The sequence below is a fragment of the Rhinopithecus roxellana genome, chromosome 6 (assembly GCF_007565055.1).
Source record: "Rhinopithecus roxellana isolate Shanxi Qingling chromosome 6, ASM756505v1, whole genome shotgun sequence".
NCBI lineage: Eukaryota > Metazoa > Chordata > Mammalia > Primates > Cercopithecidae > Rhinopithecus > Rhinopithecus roxellana.
In genome coordinates this window covers 134,380,822-134,406,379 of record NC_044554.1, presented here as the reverse complement: position 1 = coordinate 134,406,379, position 25,558 = coordinate 134,380,822, and the positions used below count along the sequence as shown (strand labels likewise).

The following is a 25,558-nucleotide window of genomic DNA, read 5'->3' as shown; positions in this document are numbered from 1 at the left end:
GTACATTATTCATCAAGAGACCTAAGAATAGATAGGAACGCTGAAGAAGGGTATAACAATGCTTTACCAATATTGTTATAGATAGCACATCAAAATGCAAGAGACTGGGGAAAAATGCATGATCATGAGCTAAAGTTAGACCGGTATGGAAAAAATAACCTGCAGGTAATTAACAATTACCATAAATGACATATACAACATATAATAGTTATGTTTAAGTAGAGGGCAGTATCTGAATTTAAGGCAATGCATCATGTATACAAAAAAAGACCTTACTTTCACTAGTTGTAAGATATCCCCAGAAAGTATTAGATTTATTACATTTAGGTAGATAAGTCTGTAATAAGTATAAAGCTGCTCGTCTAAAATGAAGCACAAAACAAATTAAAAGAAAAAATAAAATGAAGCACAAGAAAGATTTCATCTTTGAAATTAGATGATCATAATCTTTGGACATTAGATGGTCATAATCATCTTTCCATCTGTGCTGAATCATTGCCTTCAGAATACCACCACCATGTTAATACACTTGCCTTTGAAAAACCTCATTTCCACAGTCCGAGCAATAAAATAACAACTGTAACATGTTATAATCTATGCAGTAAGATTCCATGAGTCTAATATTAAAATAAAGTAAATTGGGGAAAGTAAAGTTTATTCCACATAATAAGTGTAGACGCCCAGCGTGGTGGCTCACATGTGTAATCCCAGCACTTTGGGAGACCAAGGTGGGTGGATTACCTGAAGTCAGGAGTTTGAGACCAGCCTGGTCAACATGACGAAACCTCATCTCTACTAAAAATACAAAAATTTAGCCAGGCATGGTGGCAGGCACCTGTAATCCCAGCTATTCGGGAGGCAGGAGGATCACTTGAGCCCAGGAGGCAGAGGTGGCAGTGAGCCAAGATGGCACCACTGCACTGCTTCCTGGGCGACAGAGCAAGACTCTGTCTTGAACAAAATAAAAAATAAATAATAAATGTAGAAAAAACAGAAGTAGAAAGCCACCACCATTTGACAGCCACTATAGTAGCAGTAACAGCTGCTGACAAGAATCATCAATGGGTGCTAAAATTAGTGAAAGTATTATGAGAGACATAATCTTTACATTGTCTCAAAATATCTCCCCACAAAGTTCTTATTAGAAAGGAAAAAAAGTAACTTTATCCTGAAGAAACCTGGCAGACACTACTCAACCAATTGGTCAAAGTTACCACCACTACTGGAACAAAAATCAATAAGCACTATATGCCTCTAGATGAGGTGCACTGAAAGCAGTATCACTTCTGAGGAATTCCATCAAAAATGCCTCACCTGGTGCCAGGCATGGTAGCTCACACCTGTAATCCTAGCACTTTGGGAGGCTGAGGCAGGAGGATCACTTGAGGTCAGGAGTTCAAGACCAGCCTGCCCAACATGGTGAAACCGCATGGTGATGTGGTTTTTCAGATTTTAGAATCTATCTAAAAATAGATTCATCCTACTCATGTCTATTTGTTTTCAGCAGTCCTTAACTATTTATTCTAAATGCTTTATCTTTTTAAAAATATATTTTAGAGACAGGGTCTCACTCTGTTGCCCAGGCTGGAGGGCAGTAGCATAATCACAGCTCACTGCGGCTCACTAGGCTCAAGCAATCCTCCCACCTCAGCCTCCCAAGTAGCTGGGACTACAGGCACGCACCATCACACTTGGCTAATTTTTTATTTTTTGCAGAAATGGGGTCTCACTATGTTGCCCAGGCTGGATTTTTTTGTTTTGTTTCCTGAGGTGGAGTCTCATTCTATCACCCAGGCTGGAGTGCAGTGACCTGATCTCGGCTCAGTACAGCCTCCACCTCCTACGTTCAAACGATTCTCGTGCCTCAGCCTCCCTGAGTAGCTGGGACCACAGGCACACAACACCACACCCGGCTAATTTTTTTGTATTTTTAGTAGAGATGGGGTTTCACCATGTTGGCCAGGCTGGTCTTGAACTCCTGACCTCAAGTGATCTGCCCACTTTGGCCTCCCAAAGTGCTGGAATTACAGGCGTGAGCCACTGCATCCAGCCACCCAGCCTGGTCTTGAACTCCTGAGCTCAAGCAATCCTCAGGGCTGCAGTTTCCCAAAGTGCTGGGATTACAAGACTGAAACATCACACCTGGCAATATTTTATCTTTCATACACTTAGATTTTTCTTCTTTTTATTTAGAAATTCTGACATTTTTTCATTTGCTTCTCTATACCGATTATCTTTTTTTTTTCCCCATACTGACTTCCCTATTGAGGCTAATATGCCATGAAATTGCATAAAATCCTCACTTGCTCTTGTTATGATGTAAATACATATTCTCAAGAAAACCTGATACAGATTAGGCGCGGTGGTTCACGCCTGTAATCCCAGCACTTTGGGAGGCCAAGGCGGGTGGATCACGAGGTCAGGAGATCCAAACCATCCTGGCTAACACAGTGAAACTCCGTCTCCACTAAACATACAAAAGATTAGCTGGGCGTGCTACTGGTTGCCTGTAGTCCCAGCTACTCGGGAGGCTGAGGCAGGAGAATGGTGTGAACCCAGGAGGCAGAGCTTGCAGTGAGCCGAGATCGCGCCATTGCACTCCAGCCTGGGTGACGGAGCGAGACTCCATCTCAAAAAAGAAAAAAAAAAAGAATATATGTGTGTGTGTGTGTGTATATATATATACATGATACATTTTTTTTTTTCTTTTTTTTTAGAGAGAGTCTCACTCTGTCACCCTGGCTGGAATGCAGTGGCGCAATCTTGGGTCACTGCAAACCTCCGCCTCCCAGGTTCAAGAGATTCTCGTGCCTCAGCCTCCTAAGTAGCTGGGACCACAGGCATGCACTACCACACCTGGCTCATTTTTTGTATTTTTAGTAGAGACGGGGGTGGTTTAACTCTATTGGCCAGACTGGTCTCGAACTCCCGGCCTCAAGTGATCGATGTGGCCACCTCAGCCTCCCAAAGTTCTGGGATTAAAGGCATGAGCCATTACACCCAGTCACTTGATCTAATTTCAAACCACACACATTAGGGTGGAGCAGCCATTCTCAAAGTATGGTATAAGGAATCCCTGACACACTTTCAGGAAGTCCAAGAAGTTAAGACTATTTTCCTAATAACACTAAGATGTTATTTGCCTCTTCTGCTGTGTTGTATTTGCACTGATAGAGCGAAAGCAATGATTAGTAAAGCTGCTGGTCCTTAGCATGAAGCAACACAGTGGCACTGAACTGTACTAGTGTCACTGTATTCTTCGCTGGCATTTGCAGTGAAGAATTATGCAAACTGTTTAAAAATGTCCTAATCTCAACCCTTGAGTATACATCCTTTTATGATCTGTATGAAGAAAAGGGAAGTATGCATAAAGCACTTCTGCTACCTATCCCGGTTGTCTGCACAAAAAGCACTGTGCAGTTGTTTGAGGTGCAAGATGAACCACTTAAGCACCATTTCTACCTGAAGGAACTACAAGCAAAATGTAGTCACTTAAAAGCTTGAGTATCTGGCAGATATTTTCTCAAAAAGGAATAAAATGAGTCTGTCACTTCAGGTAAAACTATTTTCCTTAAGTATTTGTTGCCAAATGACTAAATATTTGAGCTTTAAAGTAAAAACTAGTATTTTGAAAAGCTTCTATCTATTACCAATGAGCTTTGACAGCCTCCCAATCCTCATGGATAAAGATCCTTTCCAAGTATGAGAATCAATGTGTTTTTTTTTTTGTAACAAGTACAAAAAAAATTCACTGATATTTCAGATTCCACAATGAAACTAGCCTTTAAAAAAACGCCACTAAGTTGGTGTTACAGCTCTTTTAAAATCTGTCCAGCAGGTGGTTTCCCGGTCTTTACCAGTAAGCCCCCACCCCCACACATCTGCAAAAAACCTACCACTTGTAGCTGGGTGCAGTGGCTCACGCCTGTAATCCCAACACTTCAGGGAGGCCGAGGCACGATGATCACTTACTCGAAGCCCAGAGGTTCAAGACCAGTCTATGCAACATAGTGAGATCCTGTCTCAATTTAAATTAAAAAAGGAATTTTTTTTTAAACTATCCCTTGTCATATTTTGATGTAGGACCAAAGAATATCTGTAATTATTTATACTCCTTCCTTTTCTAACTACATATCCATATGTGGCTGGATTTTCTTCATATGCTTCAATCAAAACAATACAGGACAACAAACTGAATGCAGTAGTAGTTACGAGTTCCCAGTTGCCTCTTAGGCCAAACAAAGAAACTTACAAAAATGAAAACAGTTCTCTTAAGTTTTTTAGGGCCAGACATGGTGGCTCATGCCTCTAATCCCAGTACTTTGGGAGGCTGAGGTGGGCAGATTACTTGAGGTCAGGGGTTTAAGAACAGTTTGGCCAACATGGTGAAACCCGGTCTCCACTAAAAGTACAAAAACTAGTCAGGCGTGGTGGCGCACGCCTGTAATCCCAGCTACTCGGGAGGCTGAGGCAGGAGAATCACTTGAACCCAGAAGGCGGAGGCTGCAGTGAGCTGAGATTGCATCACTGCACTCCAGCCTGGGCAACAGAGCAAGACTCTGTCTCAAAAAAAGTTTTTTAATTGAAAATTTTATGTTAACATGTAATGGGTTTATTATAAAACCTCCATCATTCCAGGAGGCTGAGGCAGGAGAATCGCTTGAACCCAGGAGGTGGAGGCTGCAGTGAGACGAGATTGCACCATTGAATTTCAGCTTGAGCAACAATAGCTAACCTCCATCTCCAAAACAAAACAAAACAAAACAAACCTCTATCATTCCTTATAACTGCTACAAAATACGCCACAGAATATATTGTTAGGGCTGGGTGCAGTGGCTCATGCCAGTAATCACAACACTTTGGGAGGCCAAGGCAGGCAGATCATTTGAGGTCAGGAATTCGAGACCAGCCTGGCCAACATGGTGAAACCCCATCCTACTAAAAATACAAAAATTAGCCTGGTACGGTGGCAGGTGCCTTTAATCTCAGTTACTCAGGAGGCCGAGGCAGGAGAATCACTTGAACACGGGAGGCAGAGGCTGCAGTGAGCCAAGATTATACCACTACACTCCAGCCTGGGCGACACAGCAAGAAAAAAAAAAAAAAGGGAATATATGGTTAGAATAGGGTATGTTTTCTTTTTTCCTTTTTTTTGGTTTTGTTTTTTGAGGCGGAGTCTCACACTGTCGCCAAGGTTGGAGCACAGTGGCGTGATACCGGCTCACTGCAAACTCCACCTCCTGGGTCCACACCATTCTCTTGCTCCCAAGTAGCTGGTACTACAGGTGCCCACCACCACACCCAGCTAATTTTTTATTTTTAGTGGAGATGGGGTTTCACCGTGTTAGCCAGGATGGTCTCCATCTTCTGATCTTGTGAGCCAGCTGCCTTGGCCTCCCCAAGTGCTGGGATTATAGGCGTGAGCCACCAAACCAGGCCAGAACAGGGTATGTTTTCTTTTGATGGCCATTTAGGTTATTTCCTATTTTTAACTATTAAACAATATGGAAAAAACACTTATGTCTTTTTGCCAAGTATGTCTTTGTAACAGAATACTACAAGTGAAATTGCTGTTATGGAGAAAGGCATTAAACATGCCTCAAAGTTACAAATAGTTCAACATTATTTTAAAGTGCTTATTCTTTCCTTTTAAACATGGGTTCCGCCAGGCATGGCGGCTCATGCCTGTAATCCCTAACACTTTAGGAGGCTGAGGTGGGTGAATCACAGTGTCAGGAGTTCAAGACCAGCCTGGCCAACATGGTGAAACTCCATCTCTATTTAAAATACAAAAAATTAGCTGGTCGTGGTGGCGGGCACCTGTAATCCCAGCTACTTGGGAGGCTGAGGTGGGAGAACTGCTTGAACGCAGGAGGTGGAGGTTGCAGTGAGCTGAGATCATGCCATTGCACTCCAGCCCAGGCAACAGTGCGAGACTCATCTCAAAAAAAAAAAGGTGGGGGCGGGGGTGAGCGCAGTGGCTCACACCTGTAATCCCAGCACTTTCAGAGGCTGAGGTGGGTGGATAACAAGGTCAGGAGATTGAGACCATCCTGGTCAATATGGTGAAACCCCATCTCTACCAAAAATACAAAAATTAGCCAGGCATGGTGGCACAAGCCTGTAGTCCCAGCTACTCCAGAGGCTGAGGCAGGACAATCGCTTGAACCTGAGAGGCAGAGGTTGCAGTGAGCCGAGATCACGCCACCGCACTCCAGGCTGGTGACAGAGCTAGACTACATCTAAAAAAAAAATACCATGGGTTCACCGGGCACAGTGGCTCACGCCTGTATACCCAGCATTTTAGGAGGCTGAGGCGGGCAGATTACTTGACGTCAGGAGTTCAAGACCAGCCTGGTCAACATGGTGAAACCCTGTCTCTACTAAAAATACAAAAATTAGCTGGGTATTGTGGCACCGGCCTGTAATCCCAGCTACTCGGGAGGCTGAGGCACAAGAATCCCTTACCCGGAAGGCGGAGGTTGCAGTGAGCAGAAGGTTGCAGTGAGCCGAGATCATGCCACTGCACTTAAGCCTGGGTGAGAGCAAGACTGTCTCAAACAAACAAAAATAAGTAAACATGGGTTCTTGCTGTCTTACACAGGATGGTCTCCCAAAGTGCTGGAATTACAAGCATGAGCCAAGCACCCTGTCCTTAAAGCACTTTTAACAAAAAGAAAAAAGGAAGGACTCTTAGTATTGTCTTCCTTTACAAAAATTTCCTTTCTACAACTCAAAGATAGGCAATTATAAAATGTCCCAAACAGTAAAATTAGAGCCAGAGATCTTTTTTGCTTGAAAAGTAGACAATAGTATCAGTTTCAGATTATCTGTACAATACCTGTTAAAATGTGACGTGTAATATAGTACAACCTAAGAATTCTGTGTTTTATGGACTCTCACCTACTAGAGACCACTTTTACCAATTCCTGCTTGGCGATTTGGATGGAGCTCTTTTACAATATTGCTGATTAAAACTGTGCTTACAGATGACACAAAGCCATGAGGACTGGGTTGTCTTCCATGTCACTTAGTTGAAAGGTATTCTCATTTTAAGTTCTAATAGATACTGCCAAATAGTGTGCCAAGAAATCTTTGCCAATGTACTCTCTAGCTATACGAGTGGCCATGCCTCCACAACCTTGCCAACACCAGATACTGCCAATCTTATTCATTTTTTTCAACCTCATACGCAGAAAATGGCATTATAGTTGGTACTTCCCTAATAACTAGTTAGATTAGGATTTTGTTTGTTTGTTGTTGCTTTTTGAAATAAGATCTCACTATTGCCCAGCCTGGAGTGCAGTGGTACAAACCTGGGCTCAAGCCATTCCCCCGCCTCAGCCCCGCAGTTAGCTGGGACTACAGGCACGCACCACCATGCCTGGCTAATTTTTGTATTTTTTGTAGGGACAGTGTTTCACCATGTTGCCTGGGCTGGTCTCAAACTCCTGAGCTCAAGCGATTCACCCACCTCGGCCTCCCCAAGTGCTGGGATTACAGGCATGAACCACTGTCCCCAGCCTAGATTGGGTATCTTTTTGTACACAGATTGACTTTTCAGCTATCCCCTTCTGAACTGCCACTTCTCATCCTTTGTCCATTTTTAAACTGTTTCTACCTCTTTGGAATAAGGAATTCATCTCCTGGTCTATTATTTCCTTTAAGTATGATCTCTCTTGTTTAAGATAATTCCATAACTAAACACATTTTAGGGATTCTAAGATCCATGCACCTAGATATAAAACACCAATTCTTAACTTATTCACAGTGCATAACCCGTATTTTGCAAAGAAATGTGAAACATTCCTACGTCTCTGTATACATGAAACATAAACCATAAACCATGGGGTCATACAGGAACAGGCACATCCATCCCCCATTTTCCACTGCCACATGGTAAATACACAAACTTATTACTGAGACAATATCACTTAAGTATCAGATAATCCAAGAAGTCCTTTACAGACATCATCATTTAATTCCCAATAACCCTCTGCAATAGGTTTTATTATCCTCATTTACAGATTTTAAAAACAGAAATCTCAGAGTTTTATCAGTTTGCACAAGGTCACAGGGCTAAGCAAAGGTTCCTGCTGAGGCCTGTGTAGCTCCAAGCAAGATGCCACTGGCCCACCCTACCACTGTGCTGTACTGCTGTCCCCAAGTTTAGGTAGTAGTACGTGCACACAGAAGCGTCTATCACATTTTTCTCCAAAAGTTCATTACATCACTTGGGATGTCTCTAACAAAAATCATATAATACTAGGAGCTTTAACCAGCACCACTGATGACTGTCTCGCCACAGCTAACCTTAGAAAAATAACATGGGCCGGGCGGGGTGGCTCACGCCTGAAATCCCAGCACTTTGGGAGGCCGGGGCGGGCGGATCACGAGGTCAGGAGATCCAGACCATCCTGACTAACACGGTGAAACCCCGTCTCTACTAAAAATATAAAAAATTAGCCGGGCGTGGTGGCGGGCGCCTGTAGTTCCAGCTACTCGGGAGGCTGAGGCAGGAGAATGGCGGGAACCCAGGAGGCAGAGTTTGCAGTGAGCCGAGATCGCGCCATTGCACTCCAGCCTGGGCGACAGAGCGAGACTCCCTCTCAAAAAAAAAAAAAATAATAATAATAATATGGGCTCAGTCAACCTTATTATAAGATTCCTAGTCCTGTATCACAATTTGCCTTAATTACCCTGTCAGAGGATACCCTAAGAACAGCTGCGAATTCCATGAAATGTTTTGGGAGCATAGCCAGTCCCATGCTTATGAAGTACTGAAGAGGCAAAAAAAAAAAAAAAAAAAAAAAAATTCAACAAGATCTCTGGTGAGCGTTTTCCAAAATTAACCTGGGCATCGGTCTTTCATGATATCCCAAATCAGCATTTGCTAAATGGCATGAACTAAACTACTTACCATTCTGGCTAACACAGTGAAACCCCATCTCTACTAAAAAAAACAAAAACAAAAACAAAAACAAAAACCTAGCTGGGCGAGGTGGCAGGCGCCTGTAGTCCCAGCTACCCGGGAGGCAGGAGAATGGCGTAAACCCGGGAGGCGGAGCTTGCAGTGAGCCGAGATCGCGCCACTGCACTACAGTCTGGGTGACAGCGCGAGACTCTGTCTTAAGAAAAAAAAAACAACAACAACAACAACAACCACTTAGCTCCTTAAGTTAAAACAACAACAACAACAACAACAACAACAACCACTTAGCTCCTTAAGTTAAACACATCAAGAATGAGAACAATGCAGTCACTCCATCATGCACCCAGGCTGCTCTAGCTGCCCTCTTCGCTCAGACTCAATCACTATCCTGCCTCACACTCCAGCCTCTTTAATCTCAAACAGCTTGTAGTTCCCACACACACCCCAGGATGTTTCACACTTACATGACGTGGCTCCTGCTGTCCCTTCTGCCTCTTCCCTCCTGGGTGCACATGGTTATTAGCCTCTGCCTATTTCCACATCCCTCTCTGAATGTATTCCTCATTGGTAACAGGCTAAGCCTAATAATGCCCCCTCCTCATATATTTCTGGGGCATCTCACATATACCCTACGTACGACATTCACAACTTCTCTTTACTGCAGAGATTTTAATCCACCTTTAGGATCACTACCACAGTGAGCCACCAATTACTACTGGAAAATAAAAAGAATGTCACCCAGGAATTTAGACAGAACAAAGTGAAAGCCACTGTACTCCATGTCTTTCTTCAGGACAAGGGTCTTAATCTTTTTTTTTTTTTTTTTTTTTTTTTTTGAGACGGAGTCTCCCTCTGTTGCCCAGGCTGGAGTGCAGTGACACGATCTCATTTCACGGCAAGCTCCACCTCCCGGATTGGAGCCATTCTCCTGCCTCAACCTCCTGAGTAGCTGGGACTACAGGCGCCCGCCACAACGCTCGGCTAATTTTTTGTATTTTTAGTAGAGACAGCGTTTCACTGTATTAGCCAGGATGGTCTAGATCTCCTGACCTCGTGATCCATCCGCCTCGGCCTCCCAAAATGCTGGGATTAGAAGTGTGAGCCACTGCGCCCGGCAGGGTCTTACTCTTCTTTCTAGCCCCTGAAACCTAGCATAGAATCAACTATGAGCACAGGCACTTAATCTATGCTTGTTAAACTAAAAATTTACGTAAGGAATTAAGTCATTTCTGAAACTGAAAAAAAGCAAAAATAGGTAAACTAGCACACAAGAAATATAGAAACTAAAAATTTCAACCGCACTTAACTCTTCAAAGAAAAAGCAAGAGCTTCTCCATTTTTTGCAAAACCAGCTGAAAAAAAGAAAACCACATCTGGGGAGAGCTCAGTCACTTTTCAACCAGCTTTTTTTGTTATTGTTTTTTAACCACTATTACCACAGGTTCTCTTAACTAGATTCTTTCATTATCTGCCCTGCTAGGACCAAAAGCTGAGTAGCACCTTCTTTTGGAAACTAATTCTTAATCAAATTCCACCTCAAAATGTGGACCTTCTTGAAGTTTCCTCCACAAGAAACTACTGTTAGTTTCTGAGGTAGGATGCAAAATTTAAGGTGCTAAGTACGGGAGAGCATGAGTACTAGACATCTTAGCTATAAGGTATCAGAATTTCATCTTTACAGCTTTTTACTTAATTTTTATATACAAGGGGCACAAATGAAATGGGCAGACTTCTCAGAGTTAGCATATCCATGATAGAAGAGTGTGTTCCTACAATTATATAGTCCTCCATGTTTGATGAGACAGTTCTTAATCAAACGGTCTCACTGCATACTTCATTGAAAGAAGCTCTTTGTTGTCAAAATTATAACTAATCATGACAACATAAGAAATTTAGTTTTGGGGCCAGGCACAGTGGCTCATGCCCTTAATCCCAGCACTTTGGGAGGCCAAGGCGGGGAGATCATGAGGTCAAAAGATCGAGACCATCCTGGCCAACCAACATGGTGAAAAACCCCGTCTCTACTAAAAATACAAAAATTAGCTGGGTCTAGTGGCACATGCCTGTAGTCGCAGCTACTTGGGAGGTTGAGGCAGGAGAATCCCTTGAACCCGGGAGGCAGAGGTTGCAGTGAGCCAAGATCACGCCACTGCACTCCAGCCCAGGGGACAAAGCAAGATTCGTCCCAAAAAAAAAAAAAAGAAAGAAAAAAACCCCGAAATTTAGTTTTAGGTTTTACAGAGCGCTTTCAAATTTAAATGTCCACATATTTTGACATAACAATTCCCAGTTTAAGAATTTATGTTATAAAAATTCTCAACCAGGGGCTGGGCATGGTGGCTCACTCAGGTAATTCTAACACTTTGGGAGGCTAAGGCAGGAGGATCACTTGAGGTCAGGAGTTCGAGACCAGCCTGGCCAACATGGCAAAACTCCGTCTCTACCAAAAAAATATAAAAATTAGCTGGGCGTGGTGGCACACACCTGTAATCCCAGCTGCTCAGGAGGCTGAAGTATGAGAATCCCTTGAACCCGGCAGGCGGAGGTTTCAGTGAACAGAGATCGCACCACTGTACTCCAGCCTGGGCGTGACCAAGACTCTGTCTCAAAAAAAAAAAAAAAAAAAAAAAGTACAAACTTCTCAACCAGAAGTCTGATGGCATACACGTAAGTACACTTGAATAAAGTTACTATGGAAAGGACAGCTAAATTATTGCACACCTATGCTGAACAATGCATCTGTTGGTTAAAAAAGAACTATTTGTACCTACATTGAAGATTCTTCAGGATACATTATTTAGTAAAAGCAAAAATTGTAAACAGCATGATTTCATTATTATATTCAAAGATGTTTGTGGACACGTGCATAGAGCTTCTAGAAAATATACAACCAGTGGTAAGTAAGCCCTGGGAACTACTAGAGAGAGTGAGGACTGAAAAACATTTTTTACATTTTATGTATTTTGAATTAATCTGAATGTGCACATATGTAAAAATTATCAATCTGTTTAATATTTATACAGTCTGTTGTATCTATGTTGTATCTGAACAAAAAAGGTAATACATGCTCAATGTAAATTAAAAACACACCACCCACAGATTATTAAGAGTCCACATCCCAAAAGAGAACAAAGATCTTCCATGTTTCTGTTAATCACCGTCAAATCTAATCTATATCCATCCAGCTTCCCCATCTGAATCTCAAGGATAAAAATACAGCGGCTTCCATTGGAATGACTACTGGGTGATGTTGTATGCATCCTTTACACACATTGTCCAACAGGATCCTATGAAGCATCACTTCCATTCTAACCTCCCAAGACCTCAAATTCCTCATCCTCAAACTACATCATACATTTAGTAAGTGGAGCTGGAAATCAAGCCCAGATCTAGACCTCATATCCCACAAAACAAGCCCAGATCCAGACCTCATATCCCACATCCTCCTGGCTTTTCCCTTGGTTCAACAAGGACACATATGGCAAGCAACCAGTCTCCTCATCGCAAGGTTTCAGCACAGTTTCTCCTTCCTACTCTCCTGATCCTCAGCAGTATCTGACATTCAAGACATTTTTTTCTGCAAGTCAGGGTTATACCAAACTTGATAACAAGCTGAGACAGACAGACACCGTAGACTCCACTCCAGATACCTCTACCTCTTGCAATCTAAGTACACATCCCCAGGAACCACAATCAGCCTCCTGAGACAAAGCCGTGACATCTACCTCTCTATGCCCTCTTGTCCTAACCTTCTATCCTTAGGTCCCTCTCCAACTTCTCCGCAATCCACTTATATTATGATGAAGCTACTAAAAAACACATTGAAACCAAAAAAAAGTCTCATTTTTCTGTCTTAAAACAGGATATCCAAATGTTTTTATTCTATAATAAGCCCCAGAGAGCAGACTACCTGTATACTAGTCTTTTTCCTAAAGAAAGAAGATAAATCAACCCTTCAAAAAAGGCAAACAAGATTTCCGTACTTAAGAGAAGGCAAGAAATAGGACATCTCTGCTCTGACTTGCCACTGCAAACATGATTGGGCTCCTGTGCAAGCTACTTTGAGTATGTGAGTATGTGGACAACTTAAATGGGAGGGATGAAGTCAGGCAGAGTTGTAGCACCTGGTAATGGGTTCCCGTGATTATCTGGAGGGCCTCGGGCAGGCAGATTCTCCCAGGGTTCTATGGAGAATCCTTTGGTAAAGCATCTATGGTGCTATTTCATTTTTATAAGTTTTCCTTTCTTATAATATTTAAATACATCCTGGAAGTAGTACTCTATTGATCAAAAGACTTGCATAGACAGCAGGAAAGTCTCGAAAGGAGTTATTCAGAACAAGTCACCTATCTCAAAATCAACTGATCTTAACATATCACCCAATTTTTGATTAATGGTTTTGGTCACAAGACAGGATTCATAATTGGAGAAGCATGCTACTTTGCCAAGGACCACTTTTTTTTTAGTGTAAAAATGAAGGAATTTAGTTCCTCCCAAAAGATTTCTTGTATTTCTTTTAGCAAAAGTTTTATGAACAAAATGGAAGGAATACTTAATTTATGCTAGTGTCCTAAAATAATCATGATAAAGGTATTTTAAACCTGGCTCATATCCATAAACGTTTTGGCCAAGAGTTTCAACCTCTGCTTGTCAAATCACGCATTTAGTCCACCACATAGAAGAACTGGACTTGGGGCTAGATGCAGAGACTCACGCGTGTAATTCCAGCACTTTGGGAGGCCAAGGCAGGCAAATCACAAGGTCAGGAGTTTGAGACCAGCCTGGCCAACATGGTGAAACCCCATCTCTACTAAAAATAAAAAAATTAGCCGAGTATGGTAGTGTGCGCCTGTAATCCCAGCTACTCAGGAGGCTGAGGCAGGAGAATCACTTGAACCTGGGAGGAGGAGGTTGCAGTGAGCTGAGATCGTACCATTGTACTTCAGCCTGGGCAATAGAGTAAGACTCTGAATCAAAAAAAAAAAAAAAAGAAGAAGAACTGAACTTGGTCTACACTCTTTTGGAACCTAAGATAGGTTCAGACAATTTCCCCAATGTTATGTTAATAAGAAAGCAGAATGACTTTGTAAGAAAGTGAAGGCCAGGCACAGTGGTTCTCATCTGTAATCCCAGCACTTTGGGAGGCCGAAGTGGGAGGACTGCTTGAGCCAAGGAGTTCAAGACTAACTTGAATAACACAGCAAGACCTTGTCTCTACTAAAAACTAAAAAAAAAAATTAGCCAGGCGAGGTGGTATGTGCCTATAGGTGCCTGTAGTCTACACCTGTGATCACTGTACTCCAGCCTGGGCAACAGAGCGAGACCCTATCTCAAAAAAAACAAAAAAAAAGTGAGCTCACACTCACCAGAAATGTTAAAAAGTACAAGAGTAGATCAACTGGCCAGGCACGGTGGCTCACATCTGTAATCCCAGCACTTTGGGAGGCTGAGGTGAGCAGATTACCTGAGGTCACGAGTTTGAGACCAACCTGGCTAACATGGTGAAACCGTGTCTCTACTAAATATACAAAAAAATCAGCCAGGCGTAGTGGCGGGTGCCTGTAATCCCAGCTACTCAGGAGGCTGAGGCAGGAGAATCTAAGTCAGGAGGCAGAGGCTGCAAGTGAGCCAAGATTGCCACTGCACTCCAGCCTGGGCGACAAGAGTGAAACTCCATCTCAAAAAAAAAGAATAGATCAATTGTCATTTGTCACAAACAAGCCTTGTCCATTGAGTCAGAGGATCTACTAAGGAGATTCTTACATCTCTAACAGATACATACTCAGATATTTCTAGAAACAAAGAAAATGCCAGGTGCGCTGGCTCACGCCTGTAATGCCAGCACTTTGGGAGGCCAAGACAGGCAGATCACCTGAGGTCAGGGTTCAAGACCATTCTGGCCAACATGGTAAAACCCGTCTCTACTAAAAACTATAAAAATCAACTGGGCATGGTGGCACACACCTGTAGTCCCAGCTACTCAGGAGGCTGCAGCAGGAGAATCTCTTGAACCCGGGAGGCAGAGGTTGCAGTGAGCCAAGATCACACCACTGCACTCCAGCCTGGCAACAGAGCAAGACTCTGTCTCAAGAAAATAAATAAATAAAAAACTAATGAACAAAAATTGAATAAATGAATTCTGAAAGAAAGGTTATGTCCTAGGTTGCTCCAAAATTTGTAAATCTTTCTCCTTCTATTTACAGCAGAGCCAGAAGGCCGAGATTTACCACCACCCCCACTCACTTATTCATTCATCTACATCACTCAGTGGTATTCTACACAGCTGATTACACCCTCCTTCTCCACAGGCTTTCTTCATTTATCTTCTAGAAACAGTTTGCCCTGCTTGCTTTCTTCTACTCAACTGTCCTTCCTCACCCTCCTTTGCTGGTCTCTCCTTCATCCTAGAGCCATAGGCTCAGTCCCTTGATGATCGTGTCCAATTCCATGGTTTCAAATGCCACAAGCTAATGAAGTCCCCAAATGTCACTTCTATGTCCTATCTCCCCCCGTGCTCCAAATTGATATATCTGCCTACTAACTTTCTTCACTTAAATTTCTAGTAAGTATTAGAAACACCGTATCAAAACCAAAGTTCCTGTTTTCTACCCAATAATCTGCTCCTCTCCCAATATTCTCCATTTTGGTAAATGGCACCATCTTCCACCCAGTTGCTCTGGCCAAAAAACAATCTTGTCATTCTTCACGTTTCTCATACACCTCAGCTAATCCATCAGCCAACAGCAAATCCTGTTGGCTGTTCCTTATGGCTATACAGAGAATAACTACCACTCATTACCTCCAAAGCTAATAACATCATCTCCTGCCAGAATATTACAACAGTGCTAAATGCAATTTTCAGGTATTTTCTGTTCCAAGCATTTTGAAACCACACTACTCCACTCTTCCTTCAATTTGTGGAAGATGACATACAAAGATAGCCACCATCAATTCCTCCCTCTTGGTACATGCATGCCACTCTACCAACTAAAGATGGAGTTTATTTCCATATCTCCCCTGAATCTGAGCTGGCCTGATGACTTGCCTTAATCAATAGAATGGGACAGAAGTAATGTGCCAATTCTGAGCCCAGCCTTTAAGAAGGCTAGCAGTTTCCATTTTCACTTAGGGTAAAATTAGTCAACTGTGCCAGGAAAAAAAAAAAACTCCAGCTTCTTCTGAACAATAAGATACCATTTGGAGAAAGGTTACAAAGACGGCCAGTTACATCAGCAAAGTTTCCCTGGTCCTTTTAGCCCAGTTTAGTAAGGGACCTGAGTGATACATGTGGATCAGAAACCACCACCTAACAGCCACAGAATGAGAAAGAATAAATTGTTCTGAGCCACTAAGTTTTGGGGTGGTTTGTTTATGCAGCAACAGATAACTGATATACCATGACCACAAGAGAATCAGCTTCCTAAACAACTAATGATAATGCAATAATGCCAGACATTCTAAAGACTAGGCTCCTTTCAGCTTATAGTTCAATAGATTCCTCTAAGAATATTTCTTTTTTTTTTTTTTTTTGAGACAGAGTCTCGCTCTGTCACCCAGGCTGGAGTGCAGTGGCGCGATCTCGGCTCACTGCAAGCTCCACCTCCCGGGTTCAAGCCATTCTCCTGCCTCAGCCACCTGAGTAGCTGGAATTACAGGCACCCGCCACCACTCCCGGCTAAGTTTTTTGTATTTTTAGTACAGACGGGGTTTCACCGTGTTACCCACAATGGTCTCGATCTCCTGACCTCGTGATCCGCCCACCTCGGCCTTCCAAAGTGCTGAGATTACAAGCCTGAGCCATCGCACCTGGCCCAAGAATAGTTCTACAATAACTTTAAACTATTTCCTAATCAAGTTAAGTGGTCTCAGGATAATTCTCTAAAATATCTATAGTTTATGTATTCCCCTTCAGGGCAATAAAATTCACATAATATGTCAATATTTATAACTGTGTTTATTTACCAATACTGAATACTTGCCAAACAGCAATTTCAAACCATGATAAATTACACCCTTAATTTTAATGGAACACTCAAAACTACGGATGCTTGCCACCAGCCTTCAAGCAAAATCCTGGCAGTCCAAGCCAATTTGTAACATCAGAATTATGGGGCTGAGATCTTAACTAAGAATACCAATCCTACCCCTTGGTCATTGCTACCACACTGCCACCTCCTGTCTTATGACACTGGAAGCCTGAATCAGAGGCAACAGTCGATAAAGGAAACTCAGCTAAGAATAGCACAGCTAACCATCTCGTCTTTCCGCCTCTCCTTCCTCCCAGACCAAACCAACCGCCAGAGTTACTGAATGGCTAACTCACACCTTCCAAAAATTAGTTATTGCTAGAAAAGTTGCTGCCTGGATGCTGCTAAAAACAATTATAATGGAGTCACTTCAAATACATGAAGGCAGTTCGACAGCTTCACTTTAACACAAAATCCCAATCCTATAACCACACATTAACTAAACTGGTGTCGCTCATAGGAGTTTCAAAGCATGGCAAAGATCATTTCCCCCTTGCTGACTGCATGAAAGAGGTACACAGGCAGAAACAACAGAGCTACAGAAAAAAAATTTTAAGTCAAGCTCCTTACAGGAAAAACCCCAGATCTCTCTAATTCCAAAAGATATTTTTAAGCCTTAGCTGATAACCTATTTATTTTGAGCACAATGGCAAAACCTCAGAACAAAATACTATATGCCCCTTGTAGTTTATCATAATGGCATCTGGCCTGAACAGAGAATGTAACTGATCACACAAATCAAAGGGAAAGCCAGAAACAGAAGCCAAGATTCTCAATTTCCACTGGCTCCAGGCACATGTCATGTTTCCATAACATCTTCCTCAGGGTTACTGCGGACAGCTACACAGTAGATGCATCTAATTTTTTTTTTTTTTTTTTTTTTTTTTGAGATGGAGTCTCGCTCTGTCACCCAGGCTGGAGTGCAGTGGCCAGATCTCAGCTCATTGCAAGCTCCGCCTCCCAGGTTCACGCCATTCTCCTGCCTCAGCCTCCCGAGTAGCTGGGACTACAGGCGCCTGCCACCACGCCCGGCTAGTTTTTTTTTTTTTTTTTGTAGTTTTTAGTAGAGACGGGGTTTCACCGTGTTAGCCAGGATGGTCTCAATCTCCTGACCTCATGATCCGCCCGTCTCGGCCTCCCAAAGTGCTGGGATTACAGGCTTGAGCCACAACGCCCAGCCGCATCTAATTTTTTTTAAAAACTCTTATTAAAACCAAAGTAAGAAATCTTTCAAACTCTCTCAATTTGTTTTGAGAAAATATGAAATCAGGAAAAAAATCTTTTCAGCTACAACCACTTAGGCAATCCCACACTGATCTTAAACTGAGCACTCCAAAGATAACCCAGTTTATAATTATTTAACCAGCCAAGAAAGCTTCCTAACATTCAGAACCTCAAGTCTCTCCATGTGTGAGAAACTTTCCCGAATCACAAGATTCACCTGAGCCACACACTGATAAGGAAGGAGTACCACTGCTATTCATACCTGTGTTTAGATGTTCTATATTAAAAACAGCTTTTATTGTCCTAAGACTTTGAAGTCGGTGGCAGCATTGAAGGGTCATGTGCCCTGGCTAATAGGCACGTTGCTGGTCCTGACACTAGCCTATTCTATCCTTAACACCTATTAAAATGCAACACTAGCTTTTAAATAGCCACTTAAAGTAAGATACATTTAAAACCCCAATGACTTTTATAAGTTCTACCCAATTTACATGTTAAACACAAGACTAATATGGAAATAAGTTCTTCACTTTCTTTTTTGCATTTTCCCCCGATTTTACTGTGGTAAAAACACATAAAATTTACCATCTTAATCACTTTTAAGAGTACAATTAAATGGTGTTAAATACATTTATAGTGTTGGGCAACCATCACTGTTTTTTTTTTAAGTAAACAAACAAAAAAGAACGTTTGAGCTTAGGCACCATAGTCCGTTTTAAAAGATCTTGGCCGGGCGCGGTGGCTCAAGCCTGTAATCCCAGCACTTTGGGAGGCCGAGACGGGTGGATCACGAGGTCAGGAGATCGAGACCATCCTGGCTAACATGGTGAAACCCCGTCTCTACTAAAAATACAAAAAAAAAACTAGCCGGGCGAGGTGGCGGGCGCCTGTAGTCCCAGCTACTTCGGAGGCTGAGGCAGGAGAATGGCGTAAACCCAGGAGGCGGAGCTTGCAGTGAGCTGAGGTCCGGCCACTGCACTCCAGCCCTGGCGACAGAGCAAGACTCCGTCTCAAAAAAAAAAATAAATAAATAAATAAAAGATCTTACCCTAAGTTAGCCGGGCATGAAGGCGCGTGCCTGTAATCCCAACTACTAGCAGGGCTGAGGCAGGAGGATCACTTGAACCTGGGAGGCAGAGGTTGCAGTGAGCTGAGATCATGCCACTGCACTCCAGCCTGGGCAACAGAGTGAGACTCTGAGGGGGGAAAAAAAATCCTACCCTAAAAGGAAGAAAGAAATAAAGGATCCTGCCTAGAAAAACATTAACTATAATATCCTATTTTTTTCCTCCTTTCTTCAAATGTATTTGTTGCTACACAAAATCCTAAACAATGCCAACAGCTAAATCGTGAGGAAGTTTCATAAAAATATGCTTAGGTTCTTCATCACATAGGAAGCAGCAACAACAAAAAGGTTAGGTTCTGAAAAACTGAACATATGAAAAATTATTTTCATAATTTAAAAAAGTCAAGGAAATTGAACTAAAACCACCATCCTCTCAGTTCCCCAGTGTCAGCAATTTTCCTCTTCCCTCTCCCATGCCCAACAGCCCACAACATAACAAAAAAGGACATCAGTGCTATTTACATAATCACATAGGGGCACAAACAAGGCCCCACAGGATACCAGCAGCTCTTCCAACCAAACTCAGCTACAACATTTCCAAGTACCAACTATTTTCCATACCCACCCTTACCTCCAAGGTGGAGGGAAAAAAGTTGAGCCTATACTTCGGAGCCAAAGTCTTCATGTTCTATGGCTTTTACATTTAGAATAGAAAGTGCAACACTATCACAGATATTCAGTGCAATCTTCTCTTTAGTCCAGATGCAGGAGACTTCAATGTCTGTAAAGTAACTGCTATAATCTTCCCCAACTGAGGGGTATCTGAATGCAGAAAAGCCACATTCCTTCCACATTCCCTTGAGACCTCAGTAATTGGGAGCTAAGCTTGGTCTGAACCAAATTCAACCTTACTCCTCCCTGAAAGGGTCCCCCCGCCAAGCTCCACTGGAAGTCAAAGCTAGATCAGCCTGCCAAGCCTCCAATCACCTCCTGGGCCTGCTCCCCTATTTAGTCAGCGCAAGCCCATTCATCCATCTCAGCGTGCATTCTCCAGCACCAGGTTCCTGACATGCCTTGTATATCAAGTATAAAGGTCACTGGTGCACATGTGGGTGTGCCTGCCTCAGATGCCCACATGATGATGGGATGGAATGAAATGACTGCTAAGCAGAAAGAACTCCACCCTCAAGTCTAGCAGGCTTGGCAAGGATTGGTTTGTGGCATTCAACTATCAGAGCAACCCCCATCAGTCAGTACAACCTCTTGACCTTCCCTTAGGTGCTGGGCATGTTGTCACCCTGATGCCTTCTCTGCCTGCTTCCAGAGCCTATGAAAATGGTGGAATAGTCCAGATATGAGAAACTGCATCACAGCTCCAAGGGTCAGTTAAAATAATTGTAACATAGATTTCCAGGGGCAGAGAAAAAAAGTTTTTTTTTTTTTTTTTTTGAGGTGGAGTTTCACTCTTGCTCAGGCTGGAGTGAAGTGGCATGATGGCTCACTGCAACCTCCACCTCCCCGGTTCAAGCAATTCTCCTGCCTCAGCCTCCCGAGTAGCTGGGTGGGATTATAGGCACCCCCTACCACGTCCGGCTAATTTTTGTATTTTTAGTAGAGATGGGGTTTTCACCATGTTGACCAGGTTGGTCTCGAACTCCTGACCTCAGGCAATCCACCCACCTCGGCCTCCCAAAGTGCTGGGATTACAGGCATGAGCCACGGCGCCCGGCCAAAAGCTCTACTTTTAAGACATTTCAACACAAGCAAGGAACATGACTGCTCTATCAGTAAAAGAAATCTCCAGTGTTCTCATCCCTGTTTACTTCGTTAGTAAGATAGTACTGTATCACTTAAAATCCTGAGCATTTTAATGCTAGTGAAAAATTAACTTAAAAATTTAATCTACATTATTAATAAACTGAAGATACATTGATAAATACTTGCTGTCACTGGTGACACCTTATCTTATGTGCTTTCCTAAAGAGGAACTCCTGTTTATTATAAAGTAACAAGTAACTAAGTATATATATGCTTTTGGACTAAGCAAAAGCCTTTAGGAATAAAACAGGCAGTTATTACCAGGTAATGTTTTTAAATTAATCCCCTACACCTGGGGAGAAATTCCCATCAGCAAAAGAAAAGCAGCAGGTGAAGGCACAGTCATCTGTATTTACATGTAGCTTAATGAATTGTAAAAATCCAAAACATTTAATTTTTAAATTTAGAAACTCCCAAAAGTTAAAATGCCAGTACTTGAGGCACAACCATTTGCTTATTTATTCAACATTTTAACAAAATTAAGACACACTGACCAAACATAATAACAACTAGAATTCGCAAAATGTGCTTATGTTTTTTCCCTAACTAATTCAGGCTATGGCTTTAAGCTTCTTTTTAGGGGAATATAAATTCTCCCTCGATTTTCAATTCTTGTTAAACCAAGCTCAATTTATATGAAAGTAATGTGACCCCTACCAAACTTCGCAATTAGAACAATCTATCCGGTCACTCAAATCCCTTTCAATTATCTTAATGAAATTTAAGCATGAGAACAAGAAAAATCCAAACCAACTCATCTTTAGAAACAAGATTTGTGAAAATGCTTTGCCTGGGAAGAGAGCTGGAATCTACACAGGCATATAGATGACATGTTTTGTAGCCATCTATTTCTGCACAGCACCAGTGAAATGCATAGCAAACTCTCCTGCTCTCCAGCACACACACTCTCACCAATATCTAACCAGATACACGCAGTCCTGATTTAAATTAACTTTCAGCTTATTGTTTGGCTCAGGTTGGGAGTTGGGAGGATGGGAGAGGGGCAGGCAGAAACCCTAACCCCATCTTGCAAAACCCAGAAAGGCTCAGAGGCCCACCCCGGTGCGACTGGGAGGCAGCAGTGCCTTTCCAACTGGAGTTAGAGCCGGAACCTATGGTGTGAGTTGGCTGAAGGTTTTAAAAAATAAAACAAAACAAAAAAATAGAGCAGGAATCTGGCCGGCTCTAGCGAAAGGAAAGGAGTCTCCACTGCTCCAAAGGGCTTCATAAGAAAAAGAAAAAGGGAAAGAGCCATGTCTCCAAAATGCTTCAGAGGCTAAAACAATCTGCAAACATTCTGTAAAGGGACATACTACACACATGATCTCGGAGACGAGAAATCCCCCTCCTTAAGTAGCACAAAATCTTCCTGTCTTCATTCTTTTGGTGGTTGTAAGCAAAAATGCACCCAGGAGGAGTGGGGTGGAAAGCGGGAAGGCAAAGGTGCTGACTGCAAGAACCTGTAGAACTTTGGAGTGACTAAAAGGCACTTCGGGGCCGGAGAGGCCCCGGCGTTTACGCACGCGTTCCAATATCCCGGGCGAGCTCACAGGGCAGAGGCAAATTCCCCTCCAGTCGGCCGCGCCCACGGCCTCCCAAACCCGGACAGAAAGGCGCGCCCCCCGCGTGTCCGCAGCTGCTTTCGCCTCTCTTGCTCCTGGAGGGGTAGGGGAATCATCCGCTGCTTCCCAGGTCCTGCAGACTACCCCCCGAAACTGCTTGTTGCGACCCATTTCCCGTAGGAGCAATTTGACCCGCTCTGACCGAGGACATTCAGCTGTGAGCTTCCGAGAGATTTTGTAACCAATAACCATAATCCCGCGGCAGAGGCCACAGACAAGCTTTCAATTCCTACCCAGCATCATCAACACACACACACCCCCTCCACAAACTTAAAAGCAAGGGGAAAAGACCAGAACACGCCACACGGCAGCCGGGTAAGCACCAAAGGACAAGAAGTTCTCAGCTGAGTCTCTCCACCCAATAACGGAGTGAGAACAGAATCGGGGGAAACAGAAGCAGCAGCTCACCTTTGCCTTTTTGGGACCGAGTGCTCAACTTCTATGGGTTTCCCGTGCAGTTCTATTTTACCTGCGGACACACAAGAAGTGAGAGACGGTCGGCCGAGTTTAGCGGCTCTCCCTGCCCGAAAGACCCGCACAGCCCAACTGGCGACACAAATGGCCTCCTGAGGCCCCCGAAGGGTCCCCGAGACCCAGACGCGGCTCCAGACGGAGGGAGAAGCCGACCCCCTCGGGCGGCGTGGGCATTTAACTCGCAGATGGTTGAGGAGCAGGGTCCGCTGATGGGCCCACTACTTGGGTATCAGTCCAGTCCCCAAGCCTCCCCACCCACCCCTGGGGGCCACCAACACGAAGCCCGCAAGAGGGACACGACCCATCTTCTCACCGCCCTGGACACGCTCCACAGGACAGACTCGGGCAGGGGGTTCCCCTGGCTTTCTTCAGGAAGGGGCGCCCTGGCCCTGCCCTCTGCTTCAGCCCAGACCCGCCGGGAACACTCAGCAGTGGGCTTGGGGAGGACAGGGAGTGGCGGGAAAGGGTCGGGGACGGCAGGGGAGACCCAGAACGGGAGAACTGGCAGAGGCGCAGCTCGGCTCAGGCTGAACCAAGAGCGAAGGACTGCGAGGCGCCCGCACCACGTCTGAGTTGATTAAAAGGGAAGCCGAAAAGCACGGGGCTCCCATGGGGACCCCAGCGCAGCCTTCCCCCGGGCGTCCCGCCCCGCCCGGCACCGTCCCTCGCCCTGGCGGAGCCCTACCCGGAGGCCGCAGCCCCGCGCCAGGGCCCGGAGAGCTGCGGGCGGCCCGGTGCGTGGCGGCGACTCCCTTCCAGGCGACCAGCCGCCCCCGCCCACCTGCCCCTATCGCTCGTCTGACCGGGGGAGGTGGAACGGGGAAACCGGGCACACTCTCTCCTCCCGCTGGGTGGGGAGGAAGCGCGGGGCCGCCTGTGCGAGGCACCAGCCCCGCGGTCTCACTCGGCAGCAAGGTCGAGGCCACTTTCCGTTCTCCACGGCCGGGGTTTCGGGGCGCAGCACAGACAGCGCCGTAAATAACGACCAAGGAAAGCAGGAAGGAATGAGACACAGGCGGGCATTCTAGCTCGGCCCCCGAGGCCCAGCGTGCTGGGGCCTGGAGCACGCGCCTGGGCCCAGGCGGGGCGCCGGGGAAGCGCGCCTCCCCCAGCCCCGCGCCCCCCTTAGCCAGCGCCGGGGCTTTCTTGACAGCGCGTCCGCCCTCACCCAACAAACCCCGGCCGAGGAAGCAGAGCCGCGGGCCGGAGTGGGAGCCGAAGCTGAGGAGAGCCCCGGCCCCCACGCGCGTGGGTGTGGGCGCTGAGGCCTCACCCCCGTTCCCCCAGCGCGCCGGGCCTGGGGCCCGCGGAGCCACCCCGGTGGGTCTGGGCGGGCGGTGCAGGGCTGGGGCGAGAGCCCGGGTGGGGCCAGGCCCGGGCCCACCTGAAAGCGCCTCGATGGCCTTGAGGGCCCAGCTCTCGTCCGGGCAGTCCACGAACGCGTAGCCAGTCTTCACCAGGAAGGGTCCCGACACCGGGATCTTGGCGTCCTTGAAGATACTTTCTAGGTCCGAGGGGGCGGCGTTGTCGCTGAGGTTTCCGATATACAGTTTGTTCATTGTGAAGAGTGGTTGTTTAAAAAAAAATTAACGAGAAAAACGAAAAATTAAAACCACCCACGGTGATGGATGGATCCAGCTGGTTTTGTTCCCCTCGTCTTCTCGCCTTTAAAATACACAAACACAGTAAGAACCAAGCACAAGAATGAGGAGCGAAAAATCAGATCCGAGGCTTGTTTTTCCTTGTCTAGATATGTTTTAAAAGAGAAAGAAAAGAAAAAGCCTAGCTACAACCCAAACGCATCCACCAGTCTTCCTAAGTCTGAGAAGGAGGCGGGATTAGCAAGAGAAAGGAGGAGGAGGAGGGGAAAAAACTACTTTTTGTCTCTTCCTCCCCAACCCCTTTGGCTTCGGCCAGCGGACTGTGAAAATATCACACTACGTGAGGCAGGCGCCGCCTCCCCATAAAAAACCCAGAAGGGTGACTGGCAGGAGGGAGGGGAGAGGAGGAGGAGGAGGGATGAAGGCGCAGGAGGCGGAAAAAATCCGCTCCGAGTGTCCGGCTTTTTGAATGAGCCACGTGTTCAAACTACAAATCAACGTCTCACGTGAGGAATCCCAGAGCCTCAATTAGAGTGGGTTTCGGAGGAAAAAAAAAGCGAGCGAGAGGAAGAGGGGGAGGGGAAACGAGATTGGGAGAGGGACCCTGAGAAGGGGGAGGAGGAAGAGGGAAAATGCTAAAGGAACCGCAGCCGGCACCGAGGGGAGGGCGGCGCGGGGCGCTGACGGTCAAAACTCGAGTTTGGAAAGGGTTATCTGGTCTGGGCGGATCCTGGGAGGGAGGGCTGGGATATTGATTTTTTTTTTTTTAATGAGGAAATGGGTAGAGGTACTAA

General features: G+C 44.8%; 1 protein-coding gene and 1 non-coding gene across 2 annotated transcripts in view; one reads left to right on the top strand and one right to left on the bottom strand.

Annotated features, from left to right (window-relative positions):
- Positions 1 to 25,102, bottom strand: part of IGF2BP3 (insulin like growth factor 2 mRNA binding protein 3) — a 153,884-nt gene extending 128,782 nt beyond the window's left edge. The window contains exons 1-2 of the mRNA XM_010353052.2: positions 24,548 to 25,102; positions 23,098 to 23,158 (exon numbers count right to left, since the gene is read on the bottom strand). Of these exons, the coding sequence (XP_010351354.1) occupies positions 23,098 to 23,158; positions 24,548 to 24,722 (236 nt within the window). The 5' untranslated portion in view covers positions 24,723 to 25,102. The remainder of the gene's footprint in view (positions 1 to 23,097; positions 23,159 to 24,547) is intronic.
- LOC115898459 lies at positions 3,805 to 3,869 on the top strand. Its single transcript, XR_004058190.1, has one exon. It is a non-coding gene; the product is annotated as a U7 small nuclear RNA (small nuclear RNA).
- Positions 25,103 to 25,558: the final 456 nt, after the last annotated feature.